Source organism: Pongo abelii, chromosome 16, assembly GCF_028885655.2.
Source record: "Pongo abelii isolate AG06213 chromosome 16, NHGRI_mPonAbe1-v2.0_pri, whole genome shotgun sequence".
Lineage (NCBI taxonomy): Eukaryota > Metazoa > Chordata > Mammalia > Primates > Hominidae > Pongo > Pongo abelii.
Window position 1 is genome coordinate 91,947,774 of NC_072001.2, and position 16,299 is coordinate 91,964,072.

General features: G+C 50.9%; 1 protein-coding gene across 5 annotated transcripts in view; it reads left to right on the top strand.

Annotated features, from left to right (window-relative positions):
• ACAN (aggrecan) overlaps positions 1-16,066 on the top strand; it is a 71,012-nt gene extending 54,946 nt beyond the window's left edge. For 2 of the 5 annotated variants that reach the window (XM_054531822.2, XM_054531823.2), the window contains exons 13-19: positions 845-958; positions 8,950-9,063; positions 12,095-12,253; positions 12,716-12,798; positions 13,592-13,736; positions 14,553-14,735; positions 15,118-16,066. In XM_054531822.2, the coding sequence (XP_054387797.1) occupies positions 845-958; positions 8,950-9,063; positions 12,095-12,253; positions 12,716-12,798; positions 13,592-13,736; positions 14,553-14,735; positions 15,118-15,194 (875 nt within the window). In that variant the 3' untranslated portion in view covers positions 15,195-16,066. The remainder of the gene's footprint in view (positions 1-844; positions 959-8,949; positions 9,064-12,094; positions 12,254-12,715; positions 12,799-13,591; positions 13,737-14,552; positions 14,736-15,117) is intronic. The other 3 variants (XM_024232861.3, XM_054531824.2, XM_054531825.2) reach the window with 3 other exon arrangements.
• Positions 16,067-16,299: the final 233 nt, after the last annotated feature.

Consider the following 16,299-nt stretch of genomic DNA (forward strand, 5'->3'; position numbering starts at 1 on the left):
GGCTGTAGCCTACTGTAGCACAGAAGGAAGCAGCGTAGCTTTAAGGTTCCAAGAACAGCTCCACCATAGGTTAGCTGTGCAGCCTCAGGCAATAGTCTTCCCCTCTCTGAGCCTCATCTGTAACGTAAGAGTAGGATAATACTATACCAGGGAAGATTAAGCAGAATATAAATGTAGATAAAGCAAGCACTTAGCATCACACTCTGCATACAGTGCACACTTATAAAGATTAGTGATGTTATCATTACAGCGGAGTTATAGTCCGTGACTTTTTACACGTGAATTCAACTATCTGTACTCGGCACAGGGAGAGAAGGATGACTGTTTAGATAGTGCTAGAAATTCTGCTCATGCACCCTGCCCCGGAGTGAGTGTGAGATGAGAGAGTAAATCTGCTGATGGTGTTTATGTCTGAATATTTATTTTGTGCAGGGTTAAAACCTGTACGACTTAAAGAACTATGAAGTGTCATTTGGCTATCCGGCTTTAGATTCTGCATCCCCAACCCCATCCCTGTACAAAGGGGCTCCTGTACTATCATGATTGTCTCACCGTGACATAACTCCAAGTGCTGGGCGGTGGGCACTGGTAGCTGATTTTCCTTTGTTTTTTGCTCTGGGGTCCCTTGTACCTTCCTTTGTGCTGAGAGAGCTTTCACAGCTAGAGAGCTCCCCCCGATGCTGTGGGCCAGGTGCCCAGGAGGGACAGAGGCCTCAGAAAAGTGCTGACCCAAAGCCAGCCTCGTGGACTTCAGGAACCTCATGCCCCAACTTTGAGGTCTTGGAGGCCATGGTAGCCAGATGACTGTGTTCTTGATGCTCAACCTCTCCCCTGGCGGTTGCAGCCCCCGCCAGGTCCTGTGCAGAGGAGCCCTGTGGCGCTGGGACCTGCAAGGAGACAGAGGGACACGTCATATGCCTGTGCCCCCCTGGCTACACTGGCGAGCACTGTAACATAGGTAAGGCCCTCATTGGCCGTGGAGAGTGAGGGCGGAGGCGCTGGACAGACTCCTTCATCCCCCAAAGGGTCCCCAGGCGGGAGGAGGCAACCAAGGTCCACTGAGGCTCAGGCTTCTCAGGCTGGGAAGGAGCTGCATGATGACATGTCAGGGGCAGAAGCCACAGGACAGACATGGCTTATCTTTCTCGAATATCTAGGTTTAGGAGAAAAGAGTCAAGTAATTAAGTTGGTAAGTATTTTTATATCAAGCCAATGACTATTGTAGGAGTAGAATGAAAAATGTGCTTGAATTTTGGAGATGAGACTTCAGAGAAATATTGAGCATGGGGTGAGTATTAAATACAGCGGTCACACCTCTCTGCTCCCGGTGAGGAGTCTCTGAGTTGGGCCATCTTGTATCGTGCAGGGAGAACCCCACCAAGTTGCCTCCATGCTTGGGTCTGCGTGGGGTTTGGGTCCCCTTCTTGCCCTGAAGGAAATGACACAAACAGCGGTAATCACCCAGCACAGGGATTCGTGGCTATAGGGCAGCTGTAACCCAGCAGCGCGTCTGCCCTGGCACCCACCATGAGCCTGTTTGTCCTTAGCTATGGGTGAAGCGGCCTGTGGGATGGGTGGAGAGCCTGGGGACCCTCTGATCTGAGCTGGACCCCGGAAGGAGATGGTTAGAATCTACCTATTGTTCCACGGACAGACGGGAGGCCCGTGGTCATGAGGACATCTCATCTCATCAACATCACCACCTTGAGGAAAGAAATGCCCAGTTACCACCAAGCTCATATTCTTTCATTGGTTCTCCCACTACCACAGTGCCCTTATCCCCAGCCTCCCTCCTAAGTCAAGAATCAGAGACCTAGGGTCTTTCATAAAAGGAGTCACTCCTAGGACATGTGCAAAAATGAAAAACTGAATCCTGGAGAAAAAAACAATCACTTCCAGGTTAACCTCATGTTGGGCAATTACCCTTTGATAGCCTTTACATCAAACACAGAGAAGAATTCTGTGTCTATATATATTAATATACATGCAAATTAATACATCATTATATATTATTATATATCATATAATATAAACATGCTGTATACATGGTACATATGCAGTAACTACATATGTATATATAAACAGGCATTAGGGTAGATATTCATTCACTCTTTCCCCAACGTGTGGGCTGCAAGGATAGAGAGGGTGGGCTATCCTGGGAAGGTCCCGGGCTTACTGCAGAAGGGGACAGCATTTCCACTGGGCCATAGTGACCCCAGAGACCATAGCTGCACCCCACCATCATTCACCCCTGATGGGTGACTCCACTCTTGGGAAATCCTTCTCAACCTGATACTTGAGGCAAAAATCTGACACTAGCATCAGAAGTCAAAGCAAGGCTCATGTTCTTGGCAGCCCTGAAATTAATAGAAGTGTCAGTGGGCCGTAACTATTCTGCTGTAAGGACAGCCTTTCTGTGATCATGTATATTTCCAAAGGGCTTTTGTTCCCACAATTTCTCCCCAGACAGCTCTGTAAGCAGCTTGGTAACTACCCCCATTTGAGACTGGAACACAGAGGAGTTAAGTAATTTGCCTAACTATACTGAGTAAGTGGATTGAATCAAGAATCAAGGCCTTAATTCACGTCTTTAACACACTTAGCTAAATAAGAAACTCCCTCTTGAACATAACAACCAGTTGCTGGTCTTTAAAACTGAAGCTGGACTCCAGGGGAGCCAGAGTGGGGAGGAGCTGAGGAATCCGAGGTGGTCGGATTCAAGACTTACACCTCAGCCTTAATTTTCCTCATTTGTAAACAGAGATCGATGGTAATGGTTCTCAGCTTTGAAAAATTATGATGCCTGAGATCTACCTGCACAGATTGTGATTGAAGTGGTTCTGTGGCCTTGGCATTGAGGTTTTTAAAACTCCCAGGCGACTCCAATGTGCAGCCAGGGCTGAGAACCGCTGCTGTGAGGGTGAAGATCACCCATGTACAGCATCTGGTCAGAAGAGGCATTTAATAAAAATTGCTTCCCTTTCCCCATCTCTCACTCTACTGGCTAAGAGAAGCTTTAGCATCTCCAAAGAGTGAGTGGTGGGAATCAGCCCAGCACAAAACCTGGGTCTCTTTTCCCATGACTGTACCTTGGGGTCCCAGGTCACTCTTGTTCAACTTAGCTCAAGGTTCAAGTGCTTCCAGAAGGACTGCAGATAGTGGCCAGTCTCCACGGGTGACCCACCATTGTCTTGCACCAGAACCAGGAACTACAGGTTGTTAAAAAGACCATGGATTGGCCAGGTGCAGTGGCTCATGCCTGTAATCCCAGCACTTTAGGAGGCCAAGGCGGATGGATTGCCTGAGTTCAGGAGTTCGAAACCAGCCTGATCAATATGGTGAAACCCTGTCTCTACTAAAAATACAAAAATTAGCTGGGTGTGGTGGCACACGCCTGTAGTCCTAGCTACTCGGGAGGCTGAGGCAGGAGAACTGCTTGAACCCAGGAGGCGGAGGTTGCAGTGAGCCGAGATTGTTGCACTGCACTCCAGCCTGCGTGACAGAGTGACACTCTGTCTCAAAAAAAAAAAACAAGACCATGGATCAGTATCCTCGGGGGCCCATAGGGAGTAAAATGCAGCATGATTCCTGCAGTAATATTTGAATCCTCAGGGAAAACTTCCACCTGGTCAGGGGGTCAGAAGCTGTATTTAGTCCTTAAAAAAAATTGACAATTACTGTCGTCTTGTTTAGTCAGTCTTCCATAAATAAGTTCTTCATAAGTTATTATAAGTTACTGATTGATAACTGATAAGTTATCAATTTGAAGTACTTTTGACTTCAAATTTAAGACTTTTGACTTCAAAATTAAGATCTAGGTTGGGCGTGGTGGCTCACACCTGTGAGGCTAAAGTGGGCAGATCACTTGAGCTCAGGAGTTCGAGACCAGCCTGGGCAATATAGTGAAACCCAATCTCTATTAAAAAAAAAAAAAGTCAAGATCTGTTTAACGAATACTCAGATTATTTAGCAATTAAAAGCAAGACTATTCTATTCTGACCCACTTCAAAAGCAGCAGCATCTTTCCCCACTTCCATTACTGACAGCACCCATGGGAATTAGGCTTCAGACTCTAAGGTTTTTATCCTGGCTGCAGCTTAGAATCACCTGGAGTGCTTTTAAAAATCATCATGCCTGGGCCCCACTCTGAGATAGTCTGATTCAATTGGTCTAAAGAGGAACTTCAGCATTGGTATTTTTTAAAAATCTTTAAATAAGAATATTTTTAAAAACTACTCCAGTAATTCTAATGTACCAGCCAAGGTTGAAAAATACTGTTCTAACCAGATCTCACATCCAATTTCCAGTCATCACTGGTGCTATGTGGACTTCTCTTATCTCCTCTGTTAGGAGGGCATGACCTTAAACTTAATCAGTTTCCTTCCTATCTTACTGCTATTTTTCACTTTCTAGGTTTGAAGCTCTGATCTATGACCTTCCACTCTCTCTTCCTCTAGGAAAGATGTTTGAATTTCAGTGAAACCTCTATCCTTGGGAAAGAAATGTTCTCAAAGCAAATGAAAACTTAGGGTTACAAGTGAAAATACAAAGTATGCCTTCTTGACTTAACCAAAAAGTTCCTGGGCAGATTTTAACAGGCAACTAATTGATTTAAGAAGCAGGATATTGTTGGGCACAGTGGTGCACACCTGTAATCCCAGAACTTTGGGAGGCCGAGGCAGGAGGATCACTTGAGCCCAGGAGTTCAAGACCAGCGTGGGCAACACAGTAGGATCCCATCGTTACAAAAAATATATATTTTTTTAATTAGCTGGGCATGGTGGCACATGCCTTTGGTCCCAGCTACTTGGGAAGCTAAGGTGGGAGGATCACTTGAGCCCAGGATGTTGAGACTGCAGTGAGCCACGGTCGTGCCACTGCACTCTAGCCTGGGTGACAGAGTGAGACCCTGTCTCAAAAAAAAAAAAAAAGCAAGATATTAAAGTTATATTCAAGATCAACCTTTAAAATACAAAAGATTTGAAATAGTACAAATAATGATAGCATACATTATAATCTTTTTTTTTTTTTAAGATGGAGTCTCGCACTGTCACCCAGGCTGCAGTGCAGTGGCACGATCTCCCCTCACTGCAAGCTCCACCTCCCGGGTTCAAGCGATTCTCCTGCCTCAGCCTCCTGAGTAGCTGGGATTACAGGCACCCACCCCCACACCTGCCTAATTTTTTGTATATTTAGTAGACAGAGTTTCACTACGTTGGCCAGGCTGGTTTTGAAATCCTGACCTTCTGATCCACCCGCCTCGGCCTCCCAAAGTGCTGGGATTACAAGCATGAGCCACCGCGCCCGGCCTATACTTTTTAATTTAATTATTTTATCTTAAAAGCAAATTAGGGCTGGTAAATATGCTTTTATAATCCTTCTCTCACTTGTGTAAGAGACAACCAGAAAGTCAGTGTATCTGCTTAGGTCTGTTCATCTTCATTGATCCCAGGTCTTTGCAACATGCAGAGCATCCATTGAATTGAGAAATTTTATCTGTATTTCTTAAGAGGTTTCCCCCATCCTTGCCCAGGAAAGTTATGTCCAGAGTCACCACATACAGCCGCATAAGTGTGCACTGAACAACTTGAGGAGTTCTATTCATATTATAGTCTTTATGAGTGGCAACCCTTTTAGTTCAGTATCATTTGAGTTTTAGCACCTGCATCGCTCTTCGTTCAGCATTTTTTATGAGCAAATAAATTCCCACTCACTTGGAGGTCCTGGGCTCTGACCTAGGCAAAAGCCGGACAAGATCTTTTCAAGGTGGAGGCCTGACGTCTCCTATTCAGACAACCACATGATGCTTTGCAACTATCTCTACTCCCCTGGCCTTTATCAGGGCTCTCAGTTATTTTCTCTCCCAAGTTAGAGATATTGCTGGAGGGCCTCGTTCAGGAACAAACCAGCTCTTTTGGTTATAGTAGTGGGAAGAGGACCCTGAGAATCCTGATGCTCCCCAGAGTCCCTGCTCAGTGATGATGAGTGAGCCCTGGGTGGCTGTAGCAGCAATGGTAAGGAGGTGCTGACAGTCCAGGATTCCAGTGTCTCTCTCCCTCCACGTGGGGCAGAAGCCAACTTCCAGTCTCATTTCCTGACTCCTCCATCTCTTCCACTCTGTCTCCCCAACACCCAGGTTGGGCAAGTCACCTCACTTGTTTTCTTTTTGTTCTTTCTTTCTTTTCTGTTTTGTTTTTACATCTCAAACATGTTAAAGAATTCACATGTTTTCTCACCTGTAAATGGCATAGTGATGTCTTGCCACCAGGCCATTGGAAGGATAATGAAGGAGAACGTGTGTGAGTCAGCGCTTGGCTCATAGGAGGTTCTTGATAGTTATTGGTTTCCTCCCTTTCCTCTCTTTCTCTATGAAGCCTGCCCATTGCCCAAAGCCCTTCCCTCCCTCCACTTGCAAGCTCCTTGTCCGGGATCCATCACTCTGCATTCACAGCAGGGCCCAGCCCAACTCCTCTATCAGTTCCAGAAGGCATGAGATGTCCTAATTGCCCTTCTCAGAAAGAGGTGGGCCATGCAGGGCCAGAATGGCTCTTCCAGCCAGAGCAAGAGGAGATGAGGCACCACAGGCCAACATAGCTAATAAGAAAGCCCCACACCGGTCACCTGGCCTTCTGCCCACTGCTGAAGATGCTGACTCAGCCTCTCCAAACTACCCTGACTGCAAACACAGGTTTTCTGATTTTCAGGATTGTGGCCCTTCTTTCCCTCCTCATCTGTAAATCCAGAGCCATGAAAAAAAATTCTGAGCCCCGGAATTTGTTCCTTCAGTCCCCACAGCCTTCTCAGATTTTGTGCCCTGGTCAAACACAGAAAGAAAGCAATGCTACCCCTCATCCCGACTCGGGCAGCCTGGGAGCAGGTTTTGTGCGATCAGCCTCTGGGACAACTGGATACCCCCCAGCCTGACCTCCACTGGGGCGTCTTTCCTTTCCTGCCCTTTCTCCCATGGGCAGCCAGAGGCCCCAGGGTTGATGTTTTACTCTTCTCCCCAGAGGCCACTCCCGTTCCCTGCTCTGTACAACTGCTTTAGCACCTACATTTGCTTAATTCCCCTTGCCCAGTGCTTCCCATCTCCCATAATGACGCTAATGGACAAAAGAGAACATGCAGGAGAGCCGCCCCCAGCTTCTGCCCTGCCGACTGGCCTGACCTATTGCTGCTACTGCTGCTGCTGGGAATCCTGGGGCATGCTGGGAATCCAAGTGCATGCTGGGATTTCAATCTGTTCCTCCATGCATTTTGGGTTTGCTTGGAACAGTTCCAACTTGGAACTGTTGGTTCTAGTCTATGGTGTGCACTCCCTGAGATGAAGTTAAAGTCTTCTTGGGAAGAAAGAGATGCCCAACAACTGGAGATTAGGGGCTTCGTGGGATGAGCAAGATGCCTGAGAGCTGGGGATTTTCAGGCCACCTGTTGCACAAATCTGCCTCTGGCCTAGAAGATGTCTACTAGGCACCAGCGTAAGGACTCAGAGGAAACCGCCTTTACCATCTCATCAGAAGGTTGACTTTAAGGTCTGGTCTGCTCTTATGGGAGGCAAGAACTAAGTCTTGGCACATGTTTAAGACTCTGAGATCCTATTCCCACCACAGGGCTTCGCTGTCCTGCAGAGCCCACCTACAGACATGTTATTGGATCTGGAAGGTTGTGTGAACACAGCTGCACATACTGAGGCTCCGTATCTTCAAACCAATGTCATGGTGCCCCATAGCCAGTGGAACTCACTCATTGCAGAATATTACTGATCGCCCGGCAAGAGGAGCTTCATAATACCATTTGTCATGTTCCCAGGGGAGGAAATCAAGTGGGGGAATAAAACAGCAGGAACCTTTGAAGTACAAATACAAAGAAAGCAGAAGAGATCCCCCAGGTCTTCTGGTTTCTCAGCAAGATGCAGAAAGACCAGATTTAGTTCTCACTTTGGCTAATTCATGAAAATTTGAGGCAATGGCCAACGACTTACCAATTCAAGTACCACAAAGAAGTTTGATCAGAAAGGATATCTCAGGACCAGAAGAACAGAAGAGAAGAAGAGCCTATCTGGAAAGAGGCAGAGGATGGGAATGTGCCTGTATCCCAGACTGGTGCCAGTGCTGTTGTGCGGCCACTTGCTAACCACCTCTGTAGCTCCAAACGCTTGTCTCCCACTGGTCAGGATGGAGTCCCTCTAGAAATTGTGTCTGCCTGGAGATAGCCACCTTCTGGGGACTTAAGCTGAAAGGAGATTACATGGGGAAATGTTGGACAGGGTTTCCATCCCTCTCCCGAGAGAAAGATTCAGGCTTCATTTTTATAAGACATTCTAAAATCATATCTACTGAAGACAAAGATGTCTGCAGCCCAAGAAGTCTGATGGGTCTCACACGAACATCCCATGCTGCCATTTTCATATGGATCTACACTCTTCAGACCATTTCGAGGTCATTCATTCTAGCCCCACACAGCCTTGCCCTCTTTCTCTGGGTCATAACTACAAAGGAAGCCAGGAAAAGAAAGACCTCTAACCAAGCTTCAAGAACTTGACTTCAGTTTCCTTGCTCACTGCCATGTTCATAACCACTTCAGAATCCATGGTCTCTCAAAATATTCACAAGAGAAGGCATCTTGGAGAAACTCTATCTTCACCGTCACAAAAGGCATTTGGCTTTAGACATATCAGATCTCTTCAAACCACTGGGAAATCTGGCTCCAGTGCTCCAAGTTTACCAATCAAGAATCACACACGCCCAAGAAAACCCTTGTCTGGATCTTTGCTTCAGCACTCCAAGATGGCAGCAGCAGCAGCAGCAGCAACAGTTCTCAGGAAAACCAGCCAGTTCCCTCCCAGGGGTCTGGAGAGCAGCAGGACTGGCCACTCAAAAGGAGGCCACAGTGCTTGTGAGGCTGGAGTTGCCGGCAGGAGTCCTAATGGTGGCCCTTGGTTTCTTGCAGACATTGATGAGTGCCTCTCAAGCCCTTGTCTGAATGGAGCCACCTGCGTGGATGCCATCGACTCTTTCACATGCTTATGCCTTCCCAGCTACGGAGGGGACCTGTGTGAGATTGGTACGGCCGTCTCGGCTTCAGCTAATGTTACTAACTGCTGCACCCCCTCCTCCTCCCTCACGTTTCCCTCCTAACAACAGGCTGGAGGCCCTGGCTGGGGCCTCCAAGGTCCATCTGGAGAGCCATTTCAGGGGCCACAACTGAAAAGTCTGCCCCACTGATTCCCACTCTTTTTCTTGCTCTCCTCCTTGAAAACCCTTTTCTGGAGCACTGGCCGATCTGACTTTCTCCAGGGCTTCCAGGCCTACTGATGCCACCACCGAGGTTGGTGTATGGTTCAGACTAAGAGGACAGGGCTGATTCTGAGCACTTGTCTTGAAGGAAGCTATGGGGTGGGAGTAATTTGTTCTCATTCCAGATAACAGTCACGGATCTTCTCAGTGTGGTCATGGGCGTGGGAGCCACTGTGCCACATTGGCCAAGCTGCTTCTCTCTTCTCCTGGGGCGAGAGCTGTGGTTGGTCTGCCTGAGATCTCCCATGTCACCAGCATGCTCGAGTCATGCATGAGCAAGGACTGCTGCATGTCACCTTCTTCTCATCACTATTGTGACAGCTGCCATGGCAATGCCATGCCAGCCTATGCTTCCTTTCTCTCTCCCTTGTGCAAGGCAAAGGGTGGCCAGAGAGAACAGGACTGTGTTACAAGGGAAAGGAGCTGAGTTACCTCTCTTGTGCCTTGCCAACCTCTCCATTTCTGCACCACTTCTACCAAAAGGAGCTGTGCACCAGGAACCCTCCCAGGGACAGACTGAACCCTCAGCTCTCTCACCTTTGGTGCTTCCTAGTCTCCCCACCAGCCTCCTGGATCTCGGGGGTTTCCCAGCTCAGAAAAAGGGAGACGAGACCTTTGGATGCTTGTCTCAATGGCCCAGACAGAACTGGAAGTGTGTAGGGGCTTAAAATCCTTTTCAATGAACTCTCAAGTTGGATACCCAGAAACTTCCAGAAAGCAGCTGAAACTCCTGGGAAGTCTCCCTTTGGTCCTAAGCAGTGTGTGGGGAGGTAGTTTTGGGTTTCATATTCCTTTGAGGCACTGCCAAGGTTACAGACTGGTAGAGGAACTTAAGGCTTTTGGGGAAAAAAAGGCCTGGACACTCCTACTCCCTTGCAGCCTCCCACCCTCCATCCTCACCCCAAGACCCCAAGAAATTGGTATATGGGGTCTTGGCTGGGGTGGAAGCAGAGACTACAAGGATTTTCTCCCCAGGATACTACAACATTTGCCACAGGGTAGAAGAGTCTGGGACTTCCATGCCAACAACAGCTGTTTGGTTCCAGACTGGAAAAGTGGGCTCTGCTGGAATGGAGGCAGGACCCTCACAGGGCTCTGTACCCTGATGGGGCAGAGAGATGGTGACAGAGCCACCTAGCTCGGCCCTGGGCCTGGGGGCCCAGCTAAGCAGGGCTGCATCTCCTCTCCCATTCCAATCCTGAGTCCTCACCACTCCACGGTGCCTCCTGCCTTGGCTGTGTCCCTGCTGCCTCTTCCAGCCTCCCTGGAATTGTTTCTGTTTCCTAAGAACCTTCAGCCTGCACAGCCCTGCCCTCCCATACCCACCTCCCAGAGAAGCTGCACCCTCCAGCTCTGCCTGCCCAGCTCAGCCCTTAGCCACTGGAGGGGCCAAAAACTGACCCCCTAAGTCAGCCCTAAGATGACATCTCTGGCCTCTTCAGAGTGCTGAGCTAGTCTGAGGCCTCTCCACCTCTTTCCAGACTGCAGCCTCACCCCTTGGGGAAGGTGTTCATAGCTGAGGCACCAGAGGCTTCCACAGCCCCTCCTACAGCTCTGCTCTTTCTTCTCAGGCTGCTGACCCCCTGTTCTGCTCTCTCTCCACTGTCCCCAACTGTCTCTCCCCCACTTTGCCAAGCATCCACCCCTTCAGCCTAAGACTCCTTCCCCTCGGGTACTGGTCCTTCCATTCCAGGACGGCCAGACTATGATGGCACCCAATCAGGGAGACCACCATGTAGCCTGAGGGGTTTGTGGCCCTCCACCTGGGAGATACCAGGGGAAGAAGAAAGAAGGGGGGCCTTGGAATTCACTCTGTCCCACACTGTGCTGGCAGATGTTTAACAACCAGCTCTCAGAGAGGAGAAGGGAGCCCTGATTGTAGCATCTGCCAATTCCTGAGGTGTAAATGCTTCCACCAGGGGCCAGTTTAAAGCTATCAACATGATGTCACCGAAGGCGAGGTTGGGAGGAGACACTAAAAATGAGCTCTCTCAAAGCTGAGTGAGCCAGCTCAGCACGGCTCTGCCTGTCCCCCAGGCTGTCCAAGAACTCCAAGCCAGCCCCTTCTCCAGACTGAGAACCCATTACAAATTTAGGTTTGTGAGGAGAGAAGCTCCTCCCCTCTTCCCATTCACCCCAAAATAAAAAGCCAGGGCCCCTGGATCCCAGACCCCCAGTGGGCTATCTGACCCCCCCAAGAGGCAGGCACAGTGTGCTTAACTAAAGCCACCCGTGATCGACAGCCTTAGAGCTCTGAGTCTTCTCTGGACCCCAAGGAGACTTATTTCTGCTCCTCTGTTCCCACCCAAGGTTCTGCAGGAAGGAAGCTGCCAGCTCCGCTCCATGCCCCAGCACTACCAGCTCCCACTGCCTCCACACACTTCCCCACAGCTCTACTCCCTCTCTTCCTGGAGCCCCTCAGAGCCCCAGAACCATGTTTTGCCTTAAATCTCAAGACCTCCCACCTTCCCACCTCTTTTTAACCGGCCTGCTGACCTCTGCCGGCCCACCAGAGCAGGCATCAAGAGAAGGAAAGCTTGGGAGAGGGTGAGGGGGGAGGGCGTGGCATCAGGGAAGGAAAGGGCCCCTGGCACTTTCCAGAGTGGAAGCATGTGCAGAGGCTCCCAGGGACCAGAACAGTTTCCAACCTGAACCCCTCCAGCTGTGCCTCTCCCTGCCCTTGAGGACACAGCATTGAAGGTGGGGTGAATGCAGGAACCTATGCCATAAGACTGGCAGCATCTGCCATCCCCTGGTGGCCTCTGCTCCTCCCTTCAAGCCCCTGACCTGTGTTGCAGACCAGGAGGTATGTGAGGAGGGCTGGAACAAGTACCAGGGCCACTGTTACCGCCACTTCCCGGACCGCGAGACCTGGGTGGATGCTGAGCGCCGGTGTCGGGAGCAGCAGTCACACCTGAGCAGCATCGTCACCCCCGAGGAGCAGGAGTTTGTCAACAGTGAGTGCGGCGGGGCCTCTGGAGCCTGAGAGGAGAGTGGCAGTGTAGGCAAAGGGCCTCACCTTTCAGAAGGCAGCAGAATTGGGCCTCGTGAGACTGCAGGACAGGGACCTGGGGGAGGGGGAACAGTGTTCCCGCAGTCTGAGCTCCCAGAGAGAAGACAGCAGTCTTTGGGGCCAGTAGCTCTGGCTGCACCCAGGGCAGACCCATTGCCAGCCAGAGTCAGCCCAAGACTAAGCTGTGGCTGTCATCTGTCCATGCCAGCTTGGAGAGGTGGCCCAAAGTGCACTCCAAGCATGCACGTGCTGAACCTCTTGTGAGGACCTGAGAAGCAGGTGGCTTGCTCCTAGGAGCCCACCTACCTCCTTCCCTCCTCCATCCCCTCTGCCTCCCTGAGCTCAAGTTTCTCAGACACCCTCAGGGTGTCTAATGTGAGGCCTGACACTCTCACCCTTTCCCCAGACAATGCCCAAGACTACCAGTGGATCGGCCTGAACGACAGGACCATCGAAGGGGACTTCCGCTGGTCAGATGGACACCCCATGGTGAGTTCTGCTGTAGGCACAGCTGGTGGCCCAGAGGACAGGGAGTGGGATAAAGACCCCTGGAGAGAGATGCATTCAAACCCCATGCAGACACTCACTTACCAGCTGCTGGACCGGGAGCCCTTGAGGGTAGGGATTGTCTCCATCTCTGCCTCCGGAACCCAGCCCGGGGCTGGACAGATTGAGCTAATGATGGCAGGAGGCAAGGGAAGGAGCCAGTAAGGAAATGAAGGAATAACAGCCCCCACCATGAGGAGGATACGGAAGCTTTAGAGAGGTTTCTTGCCCACACTGGACTCGAGTCTACTCAAGGAGACAGAAAGCAACATAGATGCCAAGTGAATGGTACGGGCACCCAGTGATTCTCTTTGTCCTGAAGCAAGGCTGGAAGGATAAGCCTTGGGAGGACTTCTTGGTGGGCAGAAGCCAGACTTAAGAGCCGTGTTCCTACCATTCAGCCCTACCCAATGTGGTCAGCCCTGGTTGGCCCTTCTGGATAAGAGGAGTGGAATCAGCTCATGTACAGAGCCTGTGAGTCCTGGGGGTTCTGAGCTCCTGAGAAGGACCCGAGCCAGGCTGTGTGACTGATTCCCTAGAGGGCCACTGGGTTCCATGGCCCCTAGAACAGTCCTGACCAGATTCCCAGCAGTCTTTGTGCTGCTATCAGATGAGCCTGAAGTTGGCGCTAAAAGAGAAAGGAGACGACGAAGAAGCTCCATGGAGAAGACAGTCGGAGCAGGCCAACCCGCACTGTCCTGCCCTCTCCTGACTCCTTCCACACTCCCACCCACAGCAATTTGAGAACTGGCGCCCCAACCAGCCTGACAACTTCTTTGCCGCCGGAGAGGACTGTGTGGTGATGATCTGGCACGAGAAGGGCGAGTGGAATGATGTTCCCTGCAATTACCACCTCCCCTTCACGTGTAAAAAGGGCACAGGTAAGCTGGCGCCTGGGAGGGGTCCGGGGAGGATAGGATCAAGACCTCCAGCTACAGGTGAGGCTCTTGCTGTGTGGCCTGGGGTGAGTCCCTTGTCTCCTGGCTGCTGGTGTCTCCTCACCTGTCCAAAAAGCAGACTGGAGCTGACCTGGGGGTCCCTCCTAGCACCAGCATCCCAGAGCCAATGGCAAGGGCAAGCTCGCTGCCAGGGACCGTTTGCAGGGACAGCGAGCACATGAAGGTCACAGGCTAGAAGAAAGGACCCCCACTCCACACTCCACACATTCCCTTGGATAGCAGCAGCAGAGTTACCCACAAGGGCCCCCAGGTGGGGAGCCTCCCTGTCTTTGGGATTCCCAAGGCCATCAATCACAGAGTCATAGTTGTCAGGCCTCGATCCCTTGGCTTTCAGTCTGTGGACATTGAGGTGCTGGTAGGATGCGCCCCACTGCCCCTGCTCACCACCGTGCTTCCCCCGGGCCTCCTTTCAGTCTCATTTTCCCCTGAACTGGATGTTTTCATCAAGAAGCCTGAGTCTGCCTGGCTCTCACCCTCCACACCTTTCTACCTCCCTTTCATCTTCTCTTCATCCCTTTAAAGACCACCCTGTTTGTATTCCCTTCCTGCTGTTCTAAATTGTTGAGGAACCCAGATGTTAGAGCCAGCGGCTTCCAGATTCTTAGCGCTGCATGAAAACCTCCAGGGCTCACTGTCAGGTGTTGAGGCTGTGTCCCCCACAGTGCCTTGGGTCACAACCAGCACAGGTCATCCCAGGAGACCCTATGAGACTCTTTATAAAGGGTGTTTGCCCCTCAGTGGCCTGCGGAGAGCCCCCTGTGGTGGAGCATGCCAGGACCTTCGGTCAGAAGAAGGACCGGTATGAGATCAATTCCCTGGTGCGGTACCAGTGCACGGAGGGGTTTGTCCAGCGCCACATGCCCACCATCCGGTGCCAGCCCAGCGGGCACTGGGAGGAGCCTCGGATCACCTGCACAGACCGTGAGCATCACCCTGGCCACCCTCGCTGAGCACAGGGTTAGATTCTGCCAGCACAGCCTTCCCCCCGTCCCCTCTCCTGGGGACCCTGCACCATCCACAGGGTTGAGCAAGGGAGGGGAGGTCAGGGGGCTCAGTCACAAATAGCTGACCGCTGCCCCTAGAAGGGCCACGTACTTGTCCCAGGAGAGGGCTCACTTGGAGGATGAAGGAGAAAAAGCCAGAAAGTCCAAGAAAAATCAAAATCAGGAAAGCTGATAAAGCCTCAGGCGCCTCACTGAGCCCTGGTTTCCACAAGGGAGAGAGGGTAGTCTGGGGAGAGCCTAGGTTTGCCCCACTTTCTTTCCAGGTCCACTGATATTTTTCCATCTCCCTTTTGCCCTAGCCACCACCTACAAACGCAGACTACAGAAGCGGAGCTCACGGCACCCTCGGAGGAGCCGCCCCAGCACGGCCCACTGAGAAGAGCTTCCAGGACGCACCCAGGACGCTGAGCGCAGGAGCCTGCCAGGCTGACGTGCATCCCACCCAGATGGTGTCCTCTTCTTGTCGCTTTTTGTCATATAAGGAATCCCATTAAAGAAGGAAAAAAAATAAATCCCACATTGTGTATGCACCCACTCACCCCTCCAAATCAGCAAAACCGCATCTAATTTGTCCGCCGAATGCCAAAGCAAAGCAAACTTATTATAACCCGTGGACTGAGTTTAGAGACATTTCTTCAATTTCCCGTCGTGCCTTTCCAGGGACCAGTGCAGGGACAGGGGGAGAAGGGGAGGGGTTAAGTTAAATAAAGAAGATTATTTTTGTTTCCTGACTTTATCCAAGAGCAGTGCAATCGTTGGTTATTTCACCTCCAGGGAGAGCTAGGGAGGAGGGAGGAGGGCTCCAAAGGAGCTGGAAGGGGCAGAGGCCTGAGAGCATGAAGAACTCGGAACCGCAGCTGAATGTATTGGATGAGAAGGAGCCAGGAGGGCTACACCATCTGTATAAGGGAAAAGCCTTGGGGGAGAGGGGTGGGTTCCTGCCTCCTGCCGAGGGTAAGCCGGCAGGGGAGAGCCATCAGAGGGACCTCCGCTGCCTGGGAGTTGGGTTCCCTCCAAGGGTCCCTCTTCCAGTGTCCTCTCTCTCACCTGGGTCTGCCACCCTAGCAGGTGGCAACTCGGCAGGGCTGCTGGGGGCACTTCCTGCCCAGTGGGGGGTGCCACCCAACCTTCTCCCCTCCCCACCCCCACCCCCGGGACCGTGCAGGCACCAGGGTTCCGTACACCTATTTATATTTTTGAAAACTGAAGATTATAATATTATAATAATAATAAAGACATTGGAAGAGATCTATCTCTTTTCTTTTCCCTTTTTTAATTTAAGAAGGCAATCATGACCCGGAGTCCCCCAAAGGGGCTCTTAGGAATGGTGGCAGTGGAGATAGCTTTTGATCAAATGATCTCAAATTGGTGTGACTCTGTGACTCTGGTCTGTTCAGAGCGCCTAGGATAGTCACATCTGTTGTGCTTTATTTTTCCTAGGGTCCCAATGTGTTTGGTAGATGATCTGCATGTAAGCACAT